The 18,956-nt window shown below is 40.5% G+C and overlaps 1 protein-coding gene across 1 annotated transcript in view; it reads left to right on the top strand.

Moving 5' to 3' along the window:
* Snap25 (synaptosome associated protein 25) overlaps window positions 1–18,405 on the top strand; it is a 74,080-nt gene extending 55,675 nt beyond the window's left edge. The window contains exons 5-8 of the mRNA XM_050134480.1: window positions 4,627–4,744; window positions 8,625–8,750; window positions 12,311–12,455; window positions 17,099–18,405. Of these exons, the coding sequence (XP_049990437.1) occupies window positions 4,627–4,744; window positions 8,625–8,750; window positions 12,311–12,455; window positions 17,099–17,167 (458 nt within the window). The 3' untranslated portion in view covers window positions 17,168–18,405. The remainder of the gene's footprint in view (window positions 1–4,626; window positions 4,745–8,624; window positions 8,751–12,310; window positions 12,456–17,098) is intronic.
* Window positions 18,406–18,956: the final 551 nt, after the last annotated feature.

Raw genomic sequence — 18,956 nt, 5'->3', positions numbered from 1 at the left:
TGGTTGAAATCTCTAAAATTAAGAATCCAGTTGAGTTCTGTTCTAAAAGTATTAAGGATTGCTCTAATTACTTTCTGGTTTGATCTGTGTCACAATGTCTCAGCTCTGAAATGTGGGGTGCGGCAAGCCATTGCATGAAAAGTTGTGAAACAAAGGTGCCCACATAGATAACCAGCTCTTTCAGTTAGTAGTCAGCAGTGTAGGGAAAGAAGCTTTAGAGCAGAATAAAGACTTGGGATAATGTCTTCTTCCTTCTCTATAAAGTACTGACAAAAAGACATGATATGGAAACAATAGACAGAAACATGGAGCCCTAGAGAGAAAGGCTGAGGATGTAGCTCAGCTGTAGAGCTACAGTGAGGTCCTTGCTTAAGGCCCCAGCATCACAGATGAAGAGAGAGGAAGAAAGGTAGAACATGAACAGCCTTTTGCTTACCTGAATTGAAAATATCCTTGTACTTTGATAAAGAAAATCTAGAAGTACAGTGTGCAAAATCCCCATACATATACAAAAATTTATAATTCTTAAATATGAAAATTCCCATAAGCATCTAGCTATTATTACCTTAAAAAAAAGCAAAGAACAGATTCCCCTCCCCCAGGATAGCGAACGTTTTCAGCTGAAACATTTTGCAGTCCTCCAGTAAGCATATTTCCCATGAGAGTTTATGTTATAGCAGATGTGTGGCAAACAGCTCATTCTGACAAAAAAAAATAGATAATTAAAAACTACAGTTGTAAATCTTCAAAAGTATGTGATCTGGGGCTCGTCTGATGGGGTACACATTCCATTTTTATTAGGAACTTAGGGCCTTTGCAAGTGACAGGTGGGTGTGCCAACCACATCTTCCTTGCGTCTTAATAAGCCAATTTATTTATTTAATTTAATAAACATTAAATTAATAATATTTAATTCTGTTTGTGCAATATGTACCTGCTTAGTCAGTAACTGCTTTTTGATTTCTCTCCAACTTATGCTGTACTAATTTTGTCTATGCCTGACATCCAGAGTATTAACCATTTCTACCTCGCAGCTGCTCAAGGAACGGCAAGCAACAGCCATCCTCCTGGAAAACTATTGCACCTGCTGTGGAGGCAGGCCAGACCTCTGCAGCTTCTCCAGCTGAGCAGTTACCCTGGGAAGGTCCTTATAGGATTCTTGTTTTAGACCTAGCTATCAGGGGCACCAAGGGGCATCAGGCATGACAGACAACTCTGGAGGCCTATAGAGCCCTGGGACTTTTGTTCCCCTAAAAATGATGTCTCTCAAGACATCATAGAATATAAAGCCTGAATGGCTCTATATTAACTTGAGTACTGTTATCTTTCATTTCCATTTCTCTTCTTTCTTTTGTTAGTCTTTTCTGGGTTGTTTGTTTTGATGACTCAGTCCAGGATCTCTGAGAATGCACCCGTGATGAGCTCTAAATTAAATAGTAAAATCTCTGACCACTGCTGGCAGATAAAAAAGACAAAATGAAGGTCAATCTAGTGGGCCATCCAACCATCTTAAAGTTAATGGCCCTACAAAACAGTGTTTGACAAAATACCCCACCCCTTCGCTAATCTACTCTCAACCTCAGTTCAGAATGACTTGGGTTGTCCAATGTGGTAGCCAATGTGGATATGTGGTTATTTCACTTTGTTTAAATGAATTTCATAGCGTTCATCAGTATTAACGAAAATGGTAGTATCTTTTATTTGCATATTAGTATGAAGGTATGCATACTAGGTAAAACAGTTACTGTCTTTTACTTTAGGACCAGACTGAGTTTTCTAGGGTCTCGTATTCCTCTACTTAAATGATAGTAGAAGAAAAGATGTCTAAACAAATCCTCAAGAATCTATCTTCTACTAGTGAGTCTATCACAGAGATATCATGGCAGAAACATAATTGTTTCAGTCTCTGCTAACAACATGCAGTATTAGCTATTAGAAGACTGGAAGAAACTCATGACAAAAAAAAAATTGTTCTCTTCTCAACCTCCAAGAATAAACACAAAGCTTAGGGAGAGAAAACATAGTCAACCCTGCACAGTCTATTATGAGACCCTCACAGATGCCACTCTACACAGGAATGAAATGAAGACATGGATACCCTCACAAACTTCCTTAAGAGGGCATCATGGGAATTGTTCCAAGGCTACCAAGTCTTAATGCATCAAACATGCCCACAAGCATTGGCAACTCGCACAGTAAAGTTCATACTGTAGCTAGAACACCTGGACAAAATAGTTCTAGGCTTTTTTTTTTTCCAAATCAAATTCAGCATCAGATTTTTCTCTTTCGGTTAAACATTTGCTAACAAAGCTGCAAACCATGGCAGAATTCAGTTTTTAAGAAGGGTGAATATTGATGTGTTCATTTTTATCTTTCAATGACCTAACTCATATGTCTAACACTTACGGTCAGTCCGCATAAATACATTACCTCTTATTCTCTAGAGGCACCGAAAATAAGGCATCTGAAATCTTGGTGGAGCATCAGGATTTTTGCAGAAACAAACAAACAAAAAACATAAATTGTTTTCTAAGTTAAGATAAATGCGTCAGGAGGTCCAGACATCTGAAGATGTACCACTTCTGAATGTGTATTGCTGCCATCGCTTGTGCCCTATAGGGAATTTGGCCTTTGAGCCCAGGTACCTCCTTAAATCCACCCTAGCACAGCGCTCTTCAAGCTACCAGCAATTCTTTTATTTGAACCAGCATCCTTATTCTATCTGTATGCATCATGGTTCTTCATTTAATCACGCATTGATGAAGGCATGAACCGTGTCAGCCAAGACACATAGGAGACGAAGAAAAATTTAAGTTTCATGAAAACACTGTGTCCTTTCCCTTATACTTTAGTCCTCTCACTTGAGTATTAAATTTGATTCACAAGCCGATTTATTATGTCCTTAAAAGGAAACTGGAGTTAAGTCATTAGTTTAAAAAAAAAAATCAAGTTTGGCATGATTGTGCTTCCAATCATGTGCTAAGGATGCTGGGCTACAGAGGGAGATCCTGTGTCAAAAAGGCAAATAAACAAACCAGGAAGGGAAGCAGGCAAGAGAAAGGGGCGTTCTCTCAAATGTGAGGAAGGAGGAAGGGAGAAAATTCTTGCATGTAAAGATTTCTGGGCCATCCCTGTCTCTGTGCTCTTGACTGTCCCTCCACATTGACGAAACACTGCAGTGTTTCCATCAGCTTCTGCAAAACGTAGTAGAAGTGGCAGAGACCTAACCAGTGATGATTTCTTCTTTTGCCTTAGTGAAGAGAGCAAAAATAATCTATCCATACCCAGATTCATGCTGTCCCTACTTGAGTCACCAGTGAGCCTCGTTTAGGTCTCACAATGACAATTTCCACATCATACACTTATGTGAAATGATTTTTAGGTGATTGTGTAGCCCCTTGGACAAGAACTGTGCTCATGTATTATACCCTAAGCATGCCGTTGCTTCTAGAGGCACAATCACCAATGCATGCATGAGAATATAGACAGAAAGAGGAGCAGGGTGTAACTGGTGTTATAATTAGACAGCCAAGACATCATATTGCACTTCTCCTTTAATGATCTTAAAAGCTACTTGACAAGTCCCCTTCATTAAACTTGCAGTTACCCTAATTTGGTGACACTTTTGAGAAATCAATCAATTTGGTTTATGTAACCCTGGCAACCTAGAACGGATTCATTTTTTATGAGTATTGAGCTGTGCTTCAGATGCACTGAGGACAGCTTTCCTTGCAGCAATGACACAGTGCCATTCTGTGTGGCAATCCATTGCCCCTCCCCCAAAGAGATGCACATTCTCCTTGTTCTCTGACCAGGTCGGTTGCTAGCAGGTCCACATCGTAGACACCAGGGAACCAGGGTAGAATGAAATGTCGTTCCCAGCTTTTGTAGCAAGTCACTCACAGGGTAAGGAATGAATTGAAATGTTTTGCTTACAGTATTGCTATGCTGATGTTGCCTTCTTTTCTAGCTCCTATGAATTAAATAAGGAAAACCAAGAACAGACCATTGGCCACATTTGGCTAGACAGCTACTGCTGGGGGAAGAGCAGAAACTTAGAACTATGTCTATTCCTGCTTACTGTTTTGTCGTTTGCCACAAAGAAGTAAACACGTTCTATTTTCTCTTTTTATCTGATTGGGGATACTTAAAAACCAAAAGATATGGATATTTTGAAATTGGAGCAGATAATCTTTCTCGAAGTATTGAATGGGAGCCCCTTAAACATAAATTAACACCTTGTTTTTCTTTCTCTTGGTTTTCACTGGTGTCTGAATCAATACACTGCTGTTTCCCTGGATACGCAAAATCAAACAGACCTTTTGATCCCATTCCATCGTGTCTGAACTGCAAACTATTTTGAGCATCGTTCTTGTTCATTTCCTTCCACCCATGTCTACTTAGGGCAGCAGCAGCCGTCTACAGCAATGCATCCTCCTGGATAATGCATTGTAATCTCAATCTCTCTCTCTCTCTCTCTCTCTCTCTCTCTCTCTCTCTCTCTCTCTCTCTCTCCTCCCTCTCTCTTTCTTTCTCTCTAATTCTGTTTCACATAGTCATTTCTCATGTTCTGTTGGAAACCCAAAAAAAATTCATTCCACACTATCATCCCTTTGTCCTAACCAGAACAACTCGATCGTGTCGAAGAAGGCATGAACCATATCAACCAAGACATGAAGGAGGCCGAGAAAAATTTAAAAGATTTAGGGAAATGCTGTGGCCTTTTCATATGTCCTTGTAACAAGTAGGTACTGGGTACCAGCTCTAATCTGTGGCGTCCAGTTTTCTTTCTTTCTTTCTTTTCTTTTCTTTTTTTGGTTTTTCTTTTTAATGTCAAAGTGAATGTCTGAAGTTTTGTCTTTTTTTTCTTTGTCCTTTTCCATCTGCTTCATTCTGTGGGGATAAAATACTTGTGTTTAATCAGAACAACTGGAACGCATTGAGGAAGGGATGGACCAAATCAATAAGGACATGAAAGAAGCAGAAAAGAATTTGACGGACCTAGGAAAATTCTGCGGGCTTTGTGTGTGTCCCTGTAACAAGTAGGTGCTGCCTGCCTGCCTGAAGCTTTGGTTTTCCCAAGGCTCATCTCCAAGCCTTGACTAGCTCATTCCTGCAGGCTCATAGGCAGGATGAGCATGTGGCATGCAGAACAGATCAATACCGTCTCCAATGCATTCATCTCATAGCATAGATAATACTAGTGGGAGTTACTGTTGATGCATTAAAAATCAGGCATACTACAGTGGAAGCCTCACTATCAGCAATTTTTATTGATGAACATTTCAACATTTTCCAGAAAGTGTACTTTGAGACAGAGGCACTCAGGGCACATGTTTTCCTCAGTCCCAAGAATGAAAACTATAGATTTAGAAAAGACTTGGGGTAAGTGTGGAGAGTTAGAAATGCTGTATCAAGGTTTGATATTTTTTTTTCTTTCTCAGAAGTAAAAGAGACAGGCTAATTTGACCCAAGTAAGCCTCTGCAAGTCAAAGTGTGTGGCAGATTCCCTCCTGACGGCCCACACAGCCCCTGCATTTGGTCATAAGGTGCTATAGCCTCACCCAGTGCAGAGGCATCCTCCTCAGTGAGATGCAGTAGTGCCCGTCCCAAATTGGACCCAGCTCCTCCAACTCTTCCTCTTGGAAGATCTGCCTGTACACTGGCTGAAATGTTGAAATGTGTAGATTTTGCATGCACGACATCACAAAACATTTAACTGTTCTCAAGGTTCTGCAACGCTTTTTTTGGAATGTAGCAGAAATGTGACATGTGGTTATAAAGGTTTGCAACAGAAAGAACCCAAAACTCGAGGGTTCTAGAAGATAGTTTCATTTGGCTAGCAGTGGGGGGAAATGCATGAGTGGGTTGCCCAACATGCATTTGGAAAATTAAACTCGTTACCTGATCTCCCTCTCCCCTCCCTCTTTCCCTCTTAAAAGAAGCCTTTTACCCCAAAGCTCTCCTGACCCTGGCTTTTAGAAATAGAAATTGATGTCATTTTTGAGCAGATTATATGACCATTCACATCCTTTAAACTTTGAGGCTGATTTGAAATATCCCACTTCCTGCTTAGGAGGGGAGGGGCTCATTTTACCAATAAATAAAAAAACATCTTTTTAAAAAAAATGAATAACTAAAAGAATTCTCTACAGTAAAGCCTGGCTAACTGGAATCCAGCTCACAGAAACTCTCAGCTGCCCAACACTTTTGCTTCTTTTCTGATTTTAGCCAAAGAAAAGTGGTACAGGAGTAGTGGGAGGGAGCGGTCAGCCCAGATTCAAAATGTTTTGTTTTCCGGGGCATCTAGCTCATTTGCAGTGTCTCACATCGTCTCTATTCCAGAATCCCTACCTATGAGGAAATTCATAAGTGACAAATTAGAGCTGATTTTAAAAGGTCATCAGACACATCAATATAAGCCATAACTGTGGGAAGATTAGATTGTGCCCATACCCAAAGACTCCTAAAGAGAGAATTAGCTCAAGAACTTGAGAAAGATATTTACCAATTACCCTTATTACAAAATTCCCCCCCCCAGAGTCTACTGTTCACTAGTAAAGCCATAGAATTCTCCAAAATGACTCATGGGCAAGCATTCCAGTTAGTCAAGATTTGACTGTAAACCCTTTTCAGAGCCAACTTACCCCATATTTGGAGTGAATTTCAACAGACATACCCCCACCCCCTTCATTGTGTGTGAAGAAAGGGGGGGGAGGTAGGGCTCCTTGAGGAAAGTCCTCATGTTCTGAAGAAACATGACCCCATACTAAATCCATATAAGTGGTCCCTAATACCTTAATTCTAAAGAGACCCTATTTGAGCTTCAAAGCTTGAGTGAAGTGTTCCCTAATGTGTGTAAATAATGCTTTAAAAACCATGTGTCACAACGCAGTGGCTGGTGGTGCCCTGGACTCTCTGGGGGCTTTGCCCTGTCTCGGCATGTTTCGAAGGACTATGGTAGATGTACGGCCGTAATGTGAGTCTGTGCAGCGTTGTTGGTGCAGTGGTTTGCCTTCTCTTTGGAAACGCATATTTCCCTTTCCTTTGACCTTGCCAAAGATGGTATAGCAGACATTTTACATAGCAGAAAACATCACAAAGTCCAAACAGCTTCTTACAGCCCAAAAGGGAGCCAATGGGGAGGTGGGCTGGAGAGACAAACTCTCGTCACTATATTGAAACTTCGTTTGGTGACCTTTTACCATTCATGGAGTGGGCCCATGGCCCTTTGGTGCAGTTGAGTTGTGACAGTAAATTGTGGGAGCTGCTGAAATCGCATTGGTGCATTTCCCAGTTTGTCACCATGGTTTCCTGGTCCTCCATCCACAAGGATTAAAGCCAATTTAAGAAATGGCTTTGGCCCTCTAGTGAGAGAAAGAAGGGGAAAAAAAGAATAAATCTTGGTGCCTTTGAATAAAAACTGTGAAATGGGACCAAAGGATTACGTTGTTCTTGGACTCAACAGCATGTGGTTTCTACTATGCAAAGAACCTAGAAACATCTTTGATTGCCTTAAATTACAACACACCCACCAAAATATGTTCTATATGTTTCTATTGGGCACAATAGGTATGCCTGGATTTTAAGTTTTGTTCCAAGGCAGGTCAGAGAAATGTAACCCATGGAGACCACACTAGTTCCAAACCACTCTCCCCGGTCATAACCCAGGATAGTTTAAAGTAGGAATCTATACGTATACTACCTTGCCCTTTGGCCCAACCAAGAAGCTAACGAACTGCGTTTCAAATCATCATGAAGGCTATTACTGTCCTGCTAGTGCCTATTTCGAGAATGGTCAACTTCTGGAGTAGTTTGGCTTAAATGAGAATGCTTCACTTTCTACTCATGCCTGTAGCTGGTGCATGAAGAAGACACAGGGTGGGCTGGGGGTTCCTTTTCGGTGCTAGATGGCTTGTTCTCTCTTCTATTTTCCTGCATTCATTTCACTATGCTTCTTTTACTTTTTGTCTCTGTGGACAAAGGTTTGTACATCAACCCTGGATGTATGGTGACTGTTTGGAAGTACCGATATATTATCAAATTCGAAGCACTATAGAGGCAGCCCAAAGACCATCACCCTTGGCCAACCACCAATCCTTTGTGTCTTTCATGAAGCGTTGGAAATATAGTTCACACATTTGTTGGGGGAAAATATATCAAGCAGAGATCGTTGCATGATAATGTGTTAAAAACTTGGTCAAGTATGTTTTTCTTCATGATTCTGTGTTACTGTGGTGTAATGTACACCCTCTACTTGGCAGTCTTGTTTTGTGTCTGTCTGCCAGTATGTTTTTCTGTGTTTTGTGTCTCAAATTATAACCATGTCACTGAAATAGAACTGAATGTTCTCCAGCTATCTTAAGCCTTATCCAATTAAACTATAAAACAAACCAAAGATAAGTCTTGACCACTGAAATTGGCTCAACTGAAAATAAAATACTGAATAGCTGAGGCGTGGTGGTGGCCAACTGTTTGGGTCCAGATTATGATATATCGGTATTCTCTAATGCCTCAATTTAAAACTCATTTGCTTGGTTCGGTTCTTTGCTTAAAGAATTGGTAATTTCTGTGAGCTTGCTGCTCCACCCTGTGCTTTGTCACTCACCCAATTTTTTGCATAGGCTTAAATCCAGTGATGCTTATAAAAAAGCCTGGGGCAATAATCAGGATGGAGTAGTGGCCAGCCAGCCTGCCCGTGTGGTGGATGAACGGGAGCAGATGGCCATCAGTGGTGGCTTCATCCGCAGGTAAGTTTCCTTCATTTCTCTCTTGATGGATAACCAGTACTGAACTATTTTACTTTCTTCCACAAAGAATTTTTGGGCTCCCTCGCCGGGCTAGGACTAGATTTGTAATACCCTCACTGATTTCCCTAGTTTTGGGCTGGGTTATCACTCAAGGCACATCCATCCGCCTCCATGAGGTCTTCCAACAAAGAGCTTGGATTTCTTCATGGTGACGATAGTGTGTCAAGAGGACAAGACCCAAGGCACAACGTCCTTCCAAATTATGGTTTGGGTGCTATCCAAAGCAAATCCCATGACCACATCCAGAATCAGAGTGGTTGTGGAAAGGCACTGGATGACATGGGTTTATTTTAGGTAAGCTGATTAAAGAGACTGTTACAGAGGCATGTTAACGGCGTGTGTGATGCAGCATTTATAGCCTAGTAGTAGCAGGAAACTGTTACCATTCAGTCCTCAGGAGATAGGAGCAAAAGCTATTACCAGAACCCAAAAATTATGACTGCAAAAAGATACTATAGTAGTGAAAGGTAGTCATAGCCAGAGTTGGCTAGAATAAGAAAGGGAAGGAAATTCCCCAAGCCTTGCTTCTCTTGTCCTCCAGTCTCCCTCAGTCCAAAGCCCATTGGAAGTCAGAGCAAACAAAAATGCCAGCTTCACCAGAAAGTCAAAGAACTGATCTGAGTGAAAAAAGAGTGAGAGAGAGAGAGAGAGAGAGAGAGAGCGAGAGAGAGAGAGAGAATTAGATGTACATTAGCCACTTCTTTTGAGATCTAGAAGCAAACATCAACTTGAGTATCTTTTTAGTATCTATTTAAACTTAAATACCTATTTTTAAAATTTCAAGTTACAACATTTAAAATATTTAAAGACTAATGATTATAATTAAAAAAATTCAAGTTACATATATATGCCAATACCTCAGCTCTGAGGAAACAACCAAGCAGAAAACCAGCCATATATTTTCAATGAAAAGGAGAGGATCATAGAACTTATATTTTTGGGGTTGCCAACCCCAGTTTATTCCATATTATCATCCCTTTGTCTTAACCCAAACAGCTTAATTTTGTCAAAGAAAGCATAAACTCTAACAATTAAGATATATTTAGATGACTACATACACAGGCCAGCGATTCTCAATCTGTGGATAGCAACTCCTTAGGCAAACCTCTGTCTCCAAAAGTACTTACATTATGAATCATAACAGTAGCAAAATTACAGTTATGAAGTAGCAACAAAAAGAGTTCTATGGTTGGGGGTCGCTACAACATGAGGAACTGTATTAAAAAGTCACAGCATTAGGAAGGCTGAGAATCACTGGTGTAGACCGTCTTACCAGGACTCAACACAGGTAAGAGTATGTATATGTCCTCATGACTCTCTACCCCCAAGTCATTGTAGCTGTTGACCAACCAATACTTCTGTGATTCAAATGTGATTCATAAGGTGTAGGGCCTCGATTCGCACCTGTAGCCCTAGAGATTCCAAGTCCAGTTCTGCCTCTAAATGATTTTGAAGTCAGTCGCTATATTAGTATCAATTAGAGGAATGCAGAAGAAAGAAATGGAGAAAGGGAAGGAGGAGCGATGGAGGGACTAGTGCCTGTAGCGAGTACACAGCAACTGAATCCACATGGCTTACCACTGACACAAGCAAGCGCCTATGATCTGTAAAGCTTGGGGGATTTTGCTGTGTATTGGGACCAGAAATGATTACACACATAAATTTGTTCATTGTTGATGATCATTTAAATGAAATGTAAATGGTAGGAGGTGCTCTCTTAGTTTTTAAAAATGTTCTCGTGTTAATATATATTTTAGTGAAGCCAGGTATAATCCCAGCATTCAAGAGGTCCAGGGGCTCAAATCCAGTGTGGGCTATATATTGAAACAAGGCTTCAAGCAATACAAAATGAACAAAAGAAGAAATAGGCCAGTGCACTCTGGGAGTCGCTGTGGGGAAAGGCATCTACCCCTCCAGTTTTGAGCTCATTCCTGTAACTAGCGGGAGGCTTCTGTAATGAGTGCCTTCTGTTTGCAGTGAGATGCCTGCTGGTGGCAATAGAGTACCTTCTTAACCTTCAAGTTGGCCTGTGGAAAGGTGGTAAAATGCTTTGTGAACCAATTCCTGCCCTTCCTTTCCTATCCCTTCAATGGAAGCCAGCAGATACACATTTCTCTCCTCTGAAAGCACCTGTTCCAATGCCCCTATCCAACCTATGACCTCATATACGCGCATATTAAGAATCATCTGAAAAGCAGTTCTGTTTGAATCTTTCGGGAGTTCCCAGGAGCAGGAGCAGACAGGTTAGCACTGATGTTCACACTGATGTACATCCCAAGGCAGCAAAGTGATCAAACACTGTGGTTCTATATGCCACTTTCTTTTTTCCATTTACAAATTGAATCTTGGAGATTTGTGTTTCAAAAACAACAAAACATAGTCTCTACATAATTCTGCCTCTGTCCTCTGGCCCCAAGTCTCTCAGAATAAATGATTTTATCTTCACAGAAATACAATTAAGGTATGGGGTGGCTAGGAAATTGGTCAGCAGATAAAACTCTTGTCACTCAAGTGAGTTCAGATGCCCAGAAGCCATGTGAGAACCAGATGTAGCAGTGCACATCTGTCATTCTAGTGTGCCTGTGCTGACATGGGAAGTGGGCTGGAGAAATCCCGAAAGCTCATACATGATATACATTGTGATGAGCAAGATACTCTAGTAGACATGCTAGGAAGAGGCTGTCCTCTGAATTTTACATGGGTACCATGGCACATACCAGGACTCACGCATGAACACACACACACCTCTCTCTCTCTCTCTCTCTCTCTCTCTCTCTCTCTCTCTCTCTCTCTCTCTCTTTCTCTCTCTCCCTCTCATAATACACATACACACACACAACATAAACACACAATAAAAATAAGTAAAATAGGCTGGGTGGGTCATGCTTTTAATCCCAGCACTTAGAAGGAAGAGCCAGGCAGGTCTCTGAGTTTGAGACCAGCCTGGCCTACAGAGAAAGTTCTAGGAAGGACAGCCAGGGATGCACAGAGAAACCCTGTCTGGAAAAATAAAAGTAAGTAAGTAAATAAATAAATAAATAAATAAATATGAAAGGCTAAATAAATATGAAACACTAAACATGGAAGAATGAGGAAATGATGTAGTTTCAGAAATCATAAAATTAAATAGATATATTTAATTTAATTTAATGCCTTCTTTAAAACTTTGAAGTCAAAGCAAATGTAGAAGTGCATACCTGCAAGATTAATACTGGGAAGGATGAGGAGGGTGAATCAAGATCTCCACCTGTCTTAGCTTCATAGCCAAATGTTATCAGAGAAAGATAGAGAGAATTCAAGGCTACCAAATACATTTTTGCATATTTATGCAAAATATGCTCAGAACACAGATTTTAAATTACATTTGATGTTAAGGCATGTTGGTATACTGAATAAGAATAAGATACCTCCTTAGGTAACTGTAGACTTTCCACATGCTCTATTCCTTAATACCATCTTTCTTCTCACTCTGTCTTTCAAACTTCCTCTTTGGCTCCCAGGGTAACAAACGATGCCCGGGAAAATGAAATGGATGAGAACCTGGAGCAGGTGAGCGGCATCATCGGCAACCTCCGTCATATGGCCCTAGACATGGGCAATGAGATCGATACCCAGAATCGCCAGATCGACAGGATCATGGAGAAGGTGAGCCCACAGCTATCAGGTGGTAACTAACAGTTACCACTAGGACAGGGACCTCCAGGTGCACTGGTTGCTGGATATTTTGCCCTGAGCATTTCAAGGCAAAAACATGGGATTCAGCAACAGAACTAGAATGAAGATTAGAATGTAGTTTGGATTTTGATTTATTGCAGTGCTGGGGATTGAGTACAGGGTCTTGGGTATGCTAGAAAAGTCCCCCCGAGCATACAATTAGTTGCAGTCAAGGTTTATCTAAATCTCTCCCATGTCAAGCATGTGCTAGGCACCTAGAACACATGAAAATGAGACAAATCATATTCCCACTGCCAAGTCTAAACCATGAAACTGCTCACCATAGAAATCAGACATTAATTCTCTTTCCTTGCATTCTCCTCATCCCCAATAGTAGCACAGTGAATATTAATTATAATCTTTAAAACTGCCCAAATACCAAAAGGGGAAAATGGGTGCTTTAAGTGTTTAATAATGATTTTATGGGTGTCATTTCTATCTAGCTACTCCTAAGTTGTGTGTTTATTCTTTGTGAGACCCTGAAGTTCTTAATATGAGATCTTGAACCTCTCTTTGTATTATTTTTTTCATTGCCAGGAGTAAAGTGGCTTGATTTTTAGATCTTTTAACTCACAAAGCTAAGTAGTGGTTTCTTGGTCCCCAAGCATCCTTCCATACCTTGGAGGGATGAATAGACAATATTGCTTCATATATGCCCCAGATAAGCAATATCTGAGCACCAAACACGACCTAATCAGTAATGAGCCTCACAAATGTCAGAACTGGCTGGCAAAATATTTGGGCTTTGCTTTTGTCTGCAAGTTACAATGTGCTTGCCATGGCTAAGCAGCTTTGGCTACGATAAAGCTTTTAATGCAGTGAGAGCCAATGGATTTTAGAATCGTATTGAAAAGTTCAAAAAATGCTGGAGCCCATGCAGCCTGACCAAAGCCATTATCGCCCCAAAGGAAAAATGAACAAAGAAAAAATTGCTGAGCTGTTTTCCAGAAGGAAAACTATCTGAGAAAACAAGAAGTGCTTGTTGTTGATCCGCGGACCAGATTGACTCAGAAGCAAGCAACGAAGAAAGCAGGCTTCCAGAGAAGAGAAAGTTTTACTCAGATAATGGGGTCAACCTTTGAGTTACTGGGAGTTGAAAGAGAGAAATCTTTATTGCTCTGGGAAAAGCAGCAGAGTCCATCTTCTGCTCCCTCTGCAGGTGTAACTCTCTAGGATGGTGAGGACTTTCTGTATTAAGCCGTGCACTACAAATGAAAAATAGCTTCTCCGGTTTTGCATCAACCCTAGACCGCTGAGTCACTGAGTTAAAGAGAAGGGGCATAATTCCTTTTAGTAATTAGTTTGATCAATATTTGAAATAGAAATTCTTCCTTTTTCCCCCATCATTACAGTCTGGACCCCATTAAAACAGAGCCCATCCCATTATGTTACTGTGCTGCACATTAATACATTTTCCCCTTCTCAAGGAAGCTTGGGTCTCTGCTAACTATATTCAAAAGGTTCTGCATGTATAGGATTGAGTTAAAAACCACACAGTATGCAAAGCAAAGAGAATTTTCCTTTCTCCTGACCCCACCAATGATCTTCACCCCACTTCCAGCATCACTAACCTTTCCTGTCAGCATTTGGGCCAAGAGCGATGTCTGGGGAGTTCCAAATAATAAGAGTTTTCAGATATTCCTGGGGATTTTTAAGAAATTGCTTCGTGTTCTTGCTGATGAGTGCTTATACATACAGTCTTCCAAAGTTACAAACACCCAGTTGTTCCAGAAAACTAGAAACCAGAAGTGTAGTTTCTAGCCCAAGCTTTCTGTAACCTGGTGCTAAGGGAATAATGGAGATGTTCAAACTTCAAGGTAAAGTCTGTGGAAGTAGATGTGTGAGATGCAGGCTGGGCAGCCCTCGACATCTTCTGTCAGTGGGAAACAGAGCGCCAGAGAACTAAGGCGGTTACTTCTAAAAGAGATTTACTGTTCACCAGCTCTGTAACCTGAAAGGCTAGAGAACAGTTTCACCCTGGAATGTGAATTATCTGGTGTAAATAGTTAGTGTAAACAGTAAGCACACAGTTCTAGACGGCTGATCAGGGCCAGTACATCACCCGCCATGAAGTTGAGGACTCAGAAAGATGGACTCTTTCTAACAATGTCTGGGTTCCCTGGTAAATACTGTGGCCTTTTTACAAAGGGGAAACCATGTAGCACATATTGAAAATGTTAGCAAGGAGGATCCTCTAAAATCAAACATGAAAACTGGGGTGGGGTATCCCCCATTAAAAAAAAAATCTTCAAGCACATAAGTACAGTGAACATGGAAGCATTTTCCAAGGGACATAACTGAACGGAGATTCCGTTGTTTTTGTTGTTATTGTTGTTGGGGTTTTTGTTGTTGTTTGTTTTGATGTTGTTTTCTAAAAGGTGCTATTTCTTTTATGTAACATAAGAAAGATAGTGATACTTTTGCGTCATGTATTATAGGCCTGAAATTTGAATGTACTTCAGGGAGAACTTATAAGCAAGTCACAGGCACCCACTTACGGTGTTCCAGGTCCACCCTGTCCTTGGAGACCATCCCTAGACTAGCCTCTGCTCTACCAAAATACTCCCAAAGCTACCTTGGGAAGCCCAGGCAGTACATTCATAAACAAAACGGTCTCCATTTGCCTTCAGAAAGAACGTTTCTTTTAAAATGGATTATTTTCTCACTTTAGCTTTTCTGTCTTCAGTCTAGAAACAGCACAACTCAATCTAATGGAACATTTCAAACTGGTCTAAGCTAGTAATTTTCCTTTGCACCAACGTATGATTATTCCTGACACAGTTTGTAGGTACAGAAGGATTTGGAAACTAAATAAAATTGAAGAGATTATCCATTTTCCAAAGGAGGCTCCTGGGAATCTGATATAGGTGTCTATAGTTGAGAATAATCAGGACAAATCAGTGTTCTCTCTTATGATGTAAATACTCATCTTGAAGCCAACTCCTGATTAACCAAACAGATGGCAGAGAACCCTAGCCAGATAATTCAGTTGTAAATAATCTGGAAATATGTTCAACTTTCCAAATATGGATGAATATGGATGACTCCAGTATCCTAGGAATTTGCAAATTTAAATTGAATGTAAAAGACCCTACCTAGCAGAGATTGGAAAGTGGAGAAGTAGGTGCAGAGCCTGTGGTCAGTGAGTGATAAGGCTCATCAGAAAACTAACTCCGATGTCCCTGGACCACCTGGTGGCTTTCTCCTCTGCGAGACTATGGAGTTACAAACAACATGACCACCTGTGACAGGAAAGAACACAGCCTCTACTCGCTGACTTACCTTTCTCCATGGTTATGGGAAGAGCTAATTTCCTAGGGTTTAATGGTCTAACCTTGTAGCATTCCTGGGTTTCATGCTGTATATGCAGTAAGATGAAACCCAAAAAATGAATAGGTTAATACTAAGGTTGTGGGAATCATGGTACAAAATTATGGCAATTGTGCTTTTTTAAACATAAACTGGTTACCAAACTCGTGAAAGTGAGCCTTCAAAAGGGGCTCTTGAACATTGCTGTCTTCAATGACAACACCCTCTTATGTAGGACTGCCCCAACAAAAACGCCAAAGGAATACTGAATTGAATTGCTTAAATTATAAATAAAAAAGGAGCCTTTAATCCCAGCACTCGGGAGGCAGAGGCAGGCGGATCTCTGTGAGTTCGAGACCAGCCTGGTCTACAAGAGCTAGTTCCAGGACAGGCTCCAAAGCTACAGAGAAACCCTGTCTCGAAAAAAACTAAAAAAAAAAAGAAAAGAAAAAAGAAAAAGAAAAATGAGCTTATAGATCAGTAAATAACCTGAACATGCCAAATTTTAACTCAATAACAATAACTGTAAGATATGACACAATAAGTACTTAATCTTAGAAATAACATTTTGCAGGTTCATTATATATGGATGCTCAATACATCACAGGAAACCGCTGTAGTGGAGTAAGTAAGAGTGTGGTTTCTGAATCCAGGTTGCTTACATTTTGGCTTTCCCTAAATTACTAAGACTCTAGACAGTATTTCTATCTGCTTTGATTCTTTACTTGGAAAAAGTAGCAAATGATCATATGCACCCAATGGCTAACGTCATTCAGGTTTAACGAGTAAAACACTGTTGGTGCCACGCACATTAGCACTATTCTTCACCATGCCCTTCTTGTAAACAAGAAAGTTGAGACCTAAGATGCAATTGGCACAGATAGACTCTGCTGGATAAGTTGGCCAAGAAGGATCTAATGAGTGGTGGTAGTTCACTTCAGTCGAACAGCTAGGACTACTTCCACAGAAGTCATGAGTGTTGAGTACCTTTCCCGCGTAGAAAGATAAATAATATAACCCTGTCCTCAAAAAGCAGATGCTATTCAGTGAGGGAAGTGGTCAGAAATTCAAGTCAAGTTTCCACCTGATCTTGTCCACTTAAGGCCATAGCAATGATCTTAGAAGGGTGGGGAAGGTGGGGGAGGGGAGGTGATGGTTCTGAATGGGGAAGTTTCAAGGTTGTTTCACAAAACAAGAATGAGTGGACTCAGGCAGTGAATGGGACTTCATAAGGAGTAATCTAAAACTTCTCTCCTCTTTTCTAGGCTGATTCCAACAAAACCAGAATCGATGAAGCCAACCAACGCGCAACAAAGATGCTCGGAAGTGGTTAAATTTGCCCTCCTTCTGTGCTCTCCTCCAAATGCTGTTGGACAAGAGAGCCCCTTCACGCTTTTCTCATGGTATTACCTAGTAGGTCTTGCACATACATACACACACATACACACACACATACACTCACACACATACACACATGCACACACAATCGCCCCATTGTAAGTGTCCTGTGTGGTCTGTCAGCTTCCCAATGATGCTACGTGTCTTTTGTTCTCTCTGGCTCTCTTTCGTTCCAAAGGTTGTACATAGTAGTCATCCGATGGCTCTGATTCCCAACCTAAGATGTCTTGGGTCTCATTTTTTTCCTTTTCTCAGTGGTGTTTGCTGAATGACAACAATTTAGGAATGCTCAATGTGCTGTTGATTCTCTCAATACACAGTATTGTTCTCGTAAAACTGTGACATTCCACAGAGCTCCTGCCACAGTCCTTTCTTCGGGTGTCAGGCTCTGAATCTCTCCAAATGTGCTGTCTTTGGTTCCTCATGGCTACTATCTGTCCTTATGATTTCATAATTAGACAATGTGAAATTACATAACAGGCATTGCACTAAAAGTGATGTGATTTATGCATTTATGCATGAGAACTAAATAGATTTTTAGATTCCTACTTAAACAAAAACTTTCCATGACAGTAGCATACTGACAAGAAAACACACACAACAGCAACAATAACAAAGCAACAACGCATGCTCAGTATCAGGACACTGTCAAGATTAAGTCATACCAGCAAAACCTGCAGCTGTGTCACGTTTTTCCTGTCAACATACAGACTTACTGGTCATAATCATCCCCTTTTTCTTTTTCTAAACAACAACAAACATGGATTTGACACACCATTTAATCATTTCTAGCAAAATACGTTTGGCTTAAACTATGTGAAATGGATGTAATATAGGGTTTGTTTGCTGCTTTTGAAAGCTATGTTTTGGAGACAACACTCTTGCCATGGAAAGTGTGAAGATGTAGATCTTCGAAGTCTGCCTCTTGTTGATTACTATTTCCCTGTGGTTTGTCATCAGTACAACTCTTTGTTGCTTAATCTAGAGCTATGCACACCAAATTGCTGAGATGTTTAGTAGCTGATAAAGAAACCTTTAAAAAATTATATAAATGAATGAAATATAGATAAACTGTGAGATAAATATCATTACAGCATGTATATTAAATCCCTCCTGTCTCCTCTGTTGGTTTGTGAAGTGATTGACATTTTGTAGCTAGTTTAAAATTATTAAAAATTATAGACCCCAGCTATCGGCTCCTGTCTGATATTACACTCATCCTGGAAGACGAAGTCTACATATTCTGTTCAGTTGGTCCTAAGAAGCCGGCTGTATTTAACAAGGACAATGAGCATAGAACCAAAGACGCTCCATTTCAACACAATCCCAATGACGACACCCAACTTGCCTTTGTTCTTAAAACCTGTTCTAGGTATATATGAGATACTACATCTATTTACATGTTCTTCAGATAGTCGGCACCTCGGTTATATCTCCTCTGGCCTGTTATGGCTAATTGTGGCTTTGGACACTTGTAGACACGTTCTTATGGGAGATGCTGTCCTTATTTCTCTTATAACTACTCATTTGCCACTATTGTGGTTTCTGACACCACCACCTCCGCTACACCCCCTTCTCACCGAACACTCCTTTTCCTTTTCCTACTGCCTGTACCACTTCATTATCTTAACTGGTATGTCTATCCTCACCAACTTCATCATCACCTTTATAATATATAATAAATTATATACATATGTATATATATACACACACTATAATTTCCTC

This window comes from Alexandromys fortis, unplaced genomic scaffold (assembly GCF_014885135.2).
Source record: "Alexandromys fortis isolate MF-2015 unplaced genomic scaffold, M_Fortis_MF-2015_v1.1 scaffold_6, whole genome shotgun sequence".
In the NCBI taxonomy this organism is placed as follows: domain Eukaryota; kingdom Metazoa; phylum Chordata; class Mammalia; order Rodentia; family Cricetidae; genus Alexandromys; species Alexandromys fortis.
This window is presented reverse-complemented; position numbering and strand designations above follow the sequence as displayed.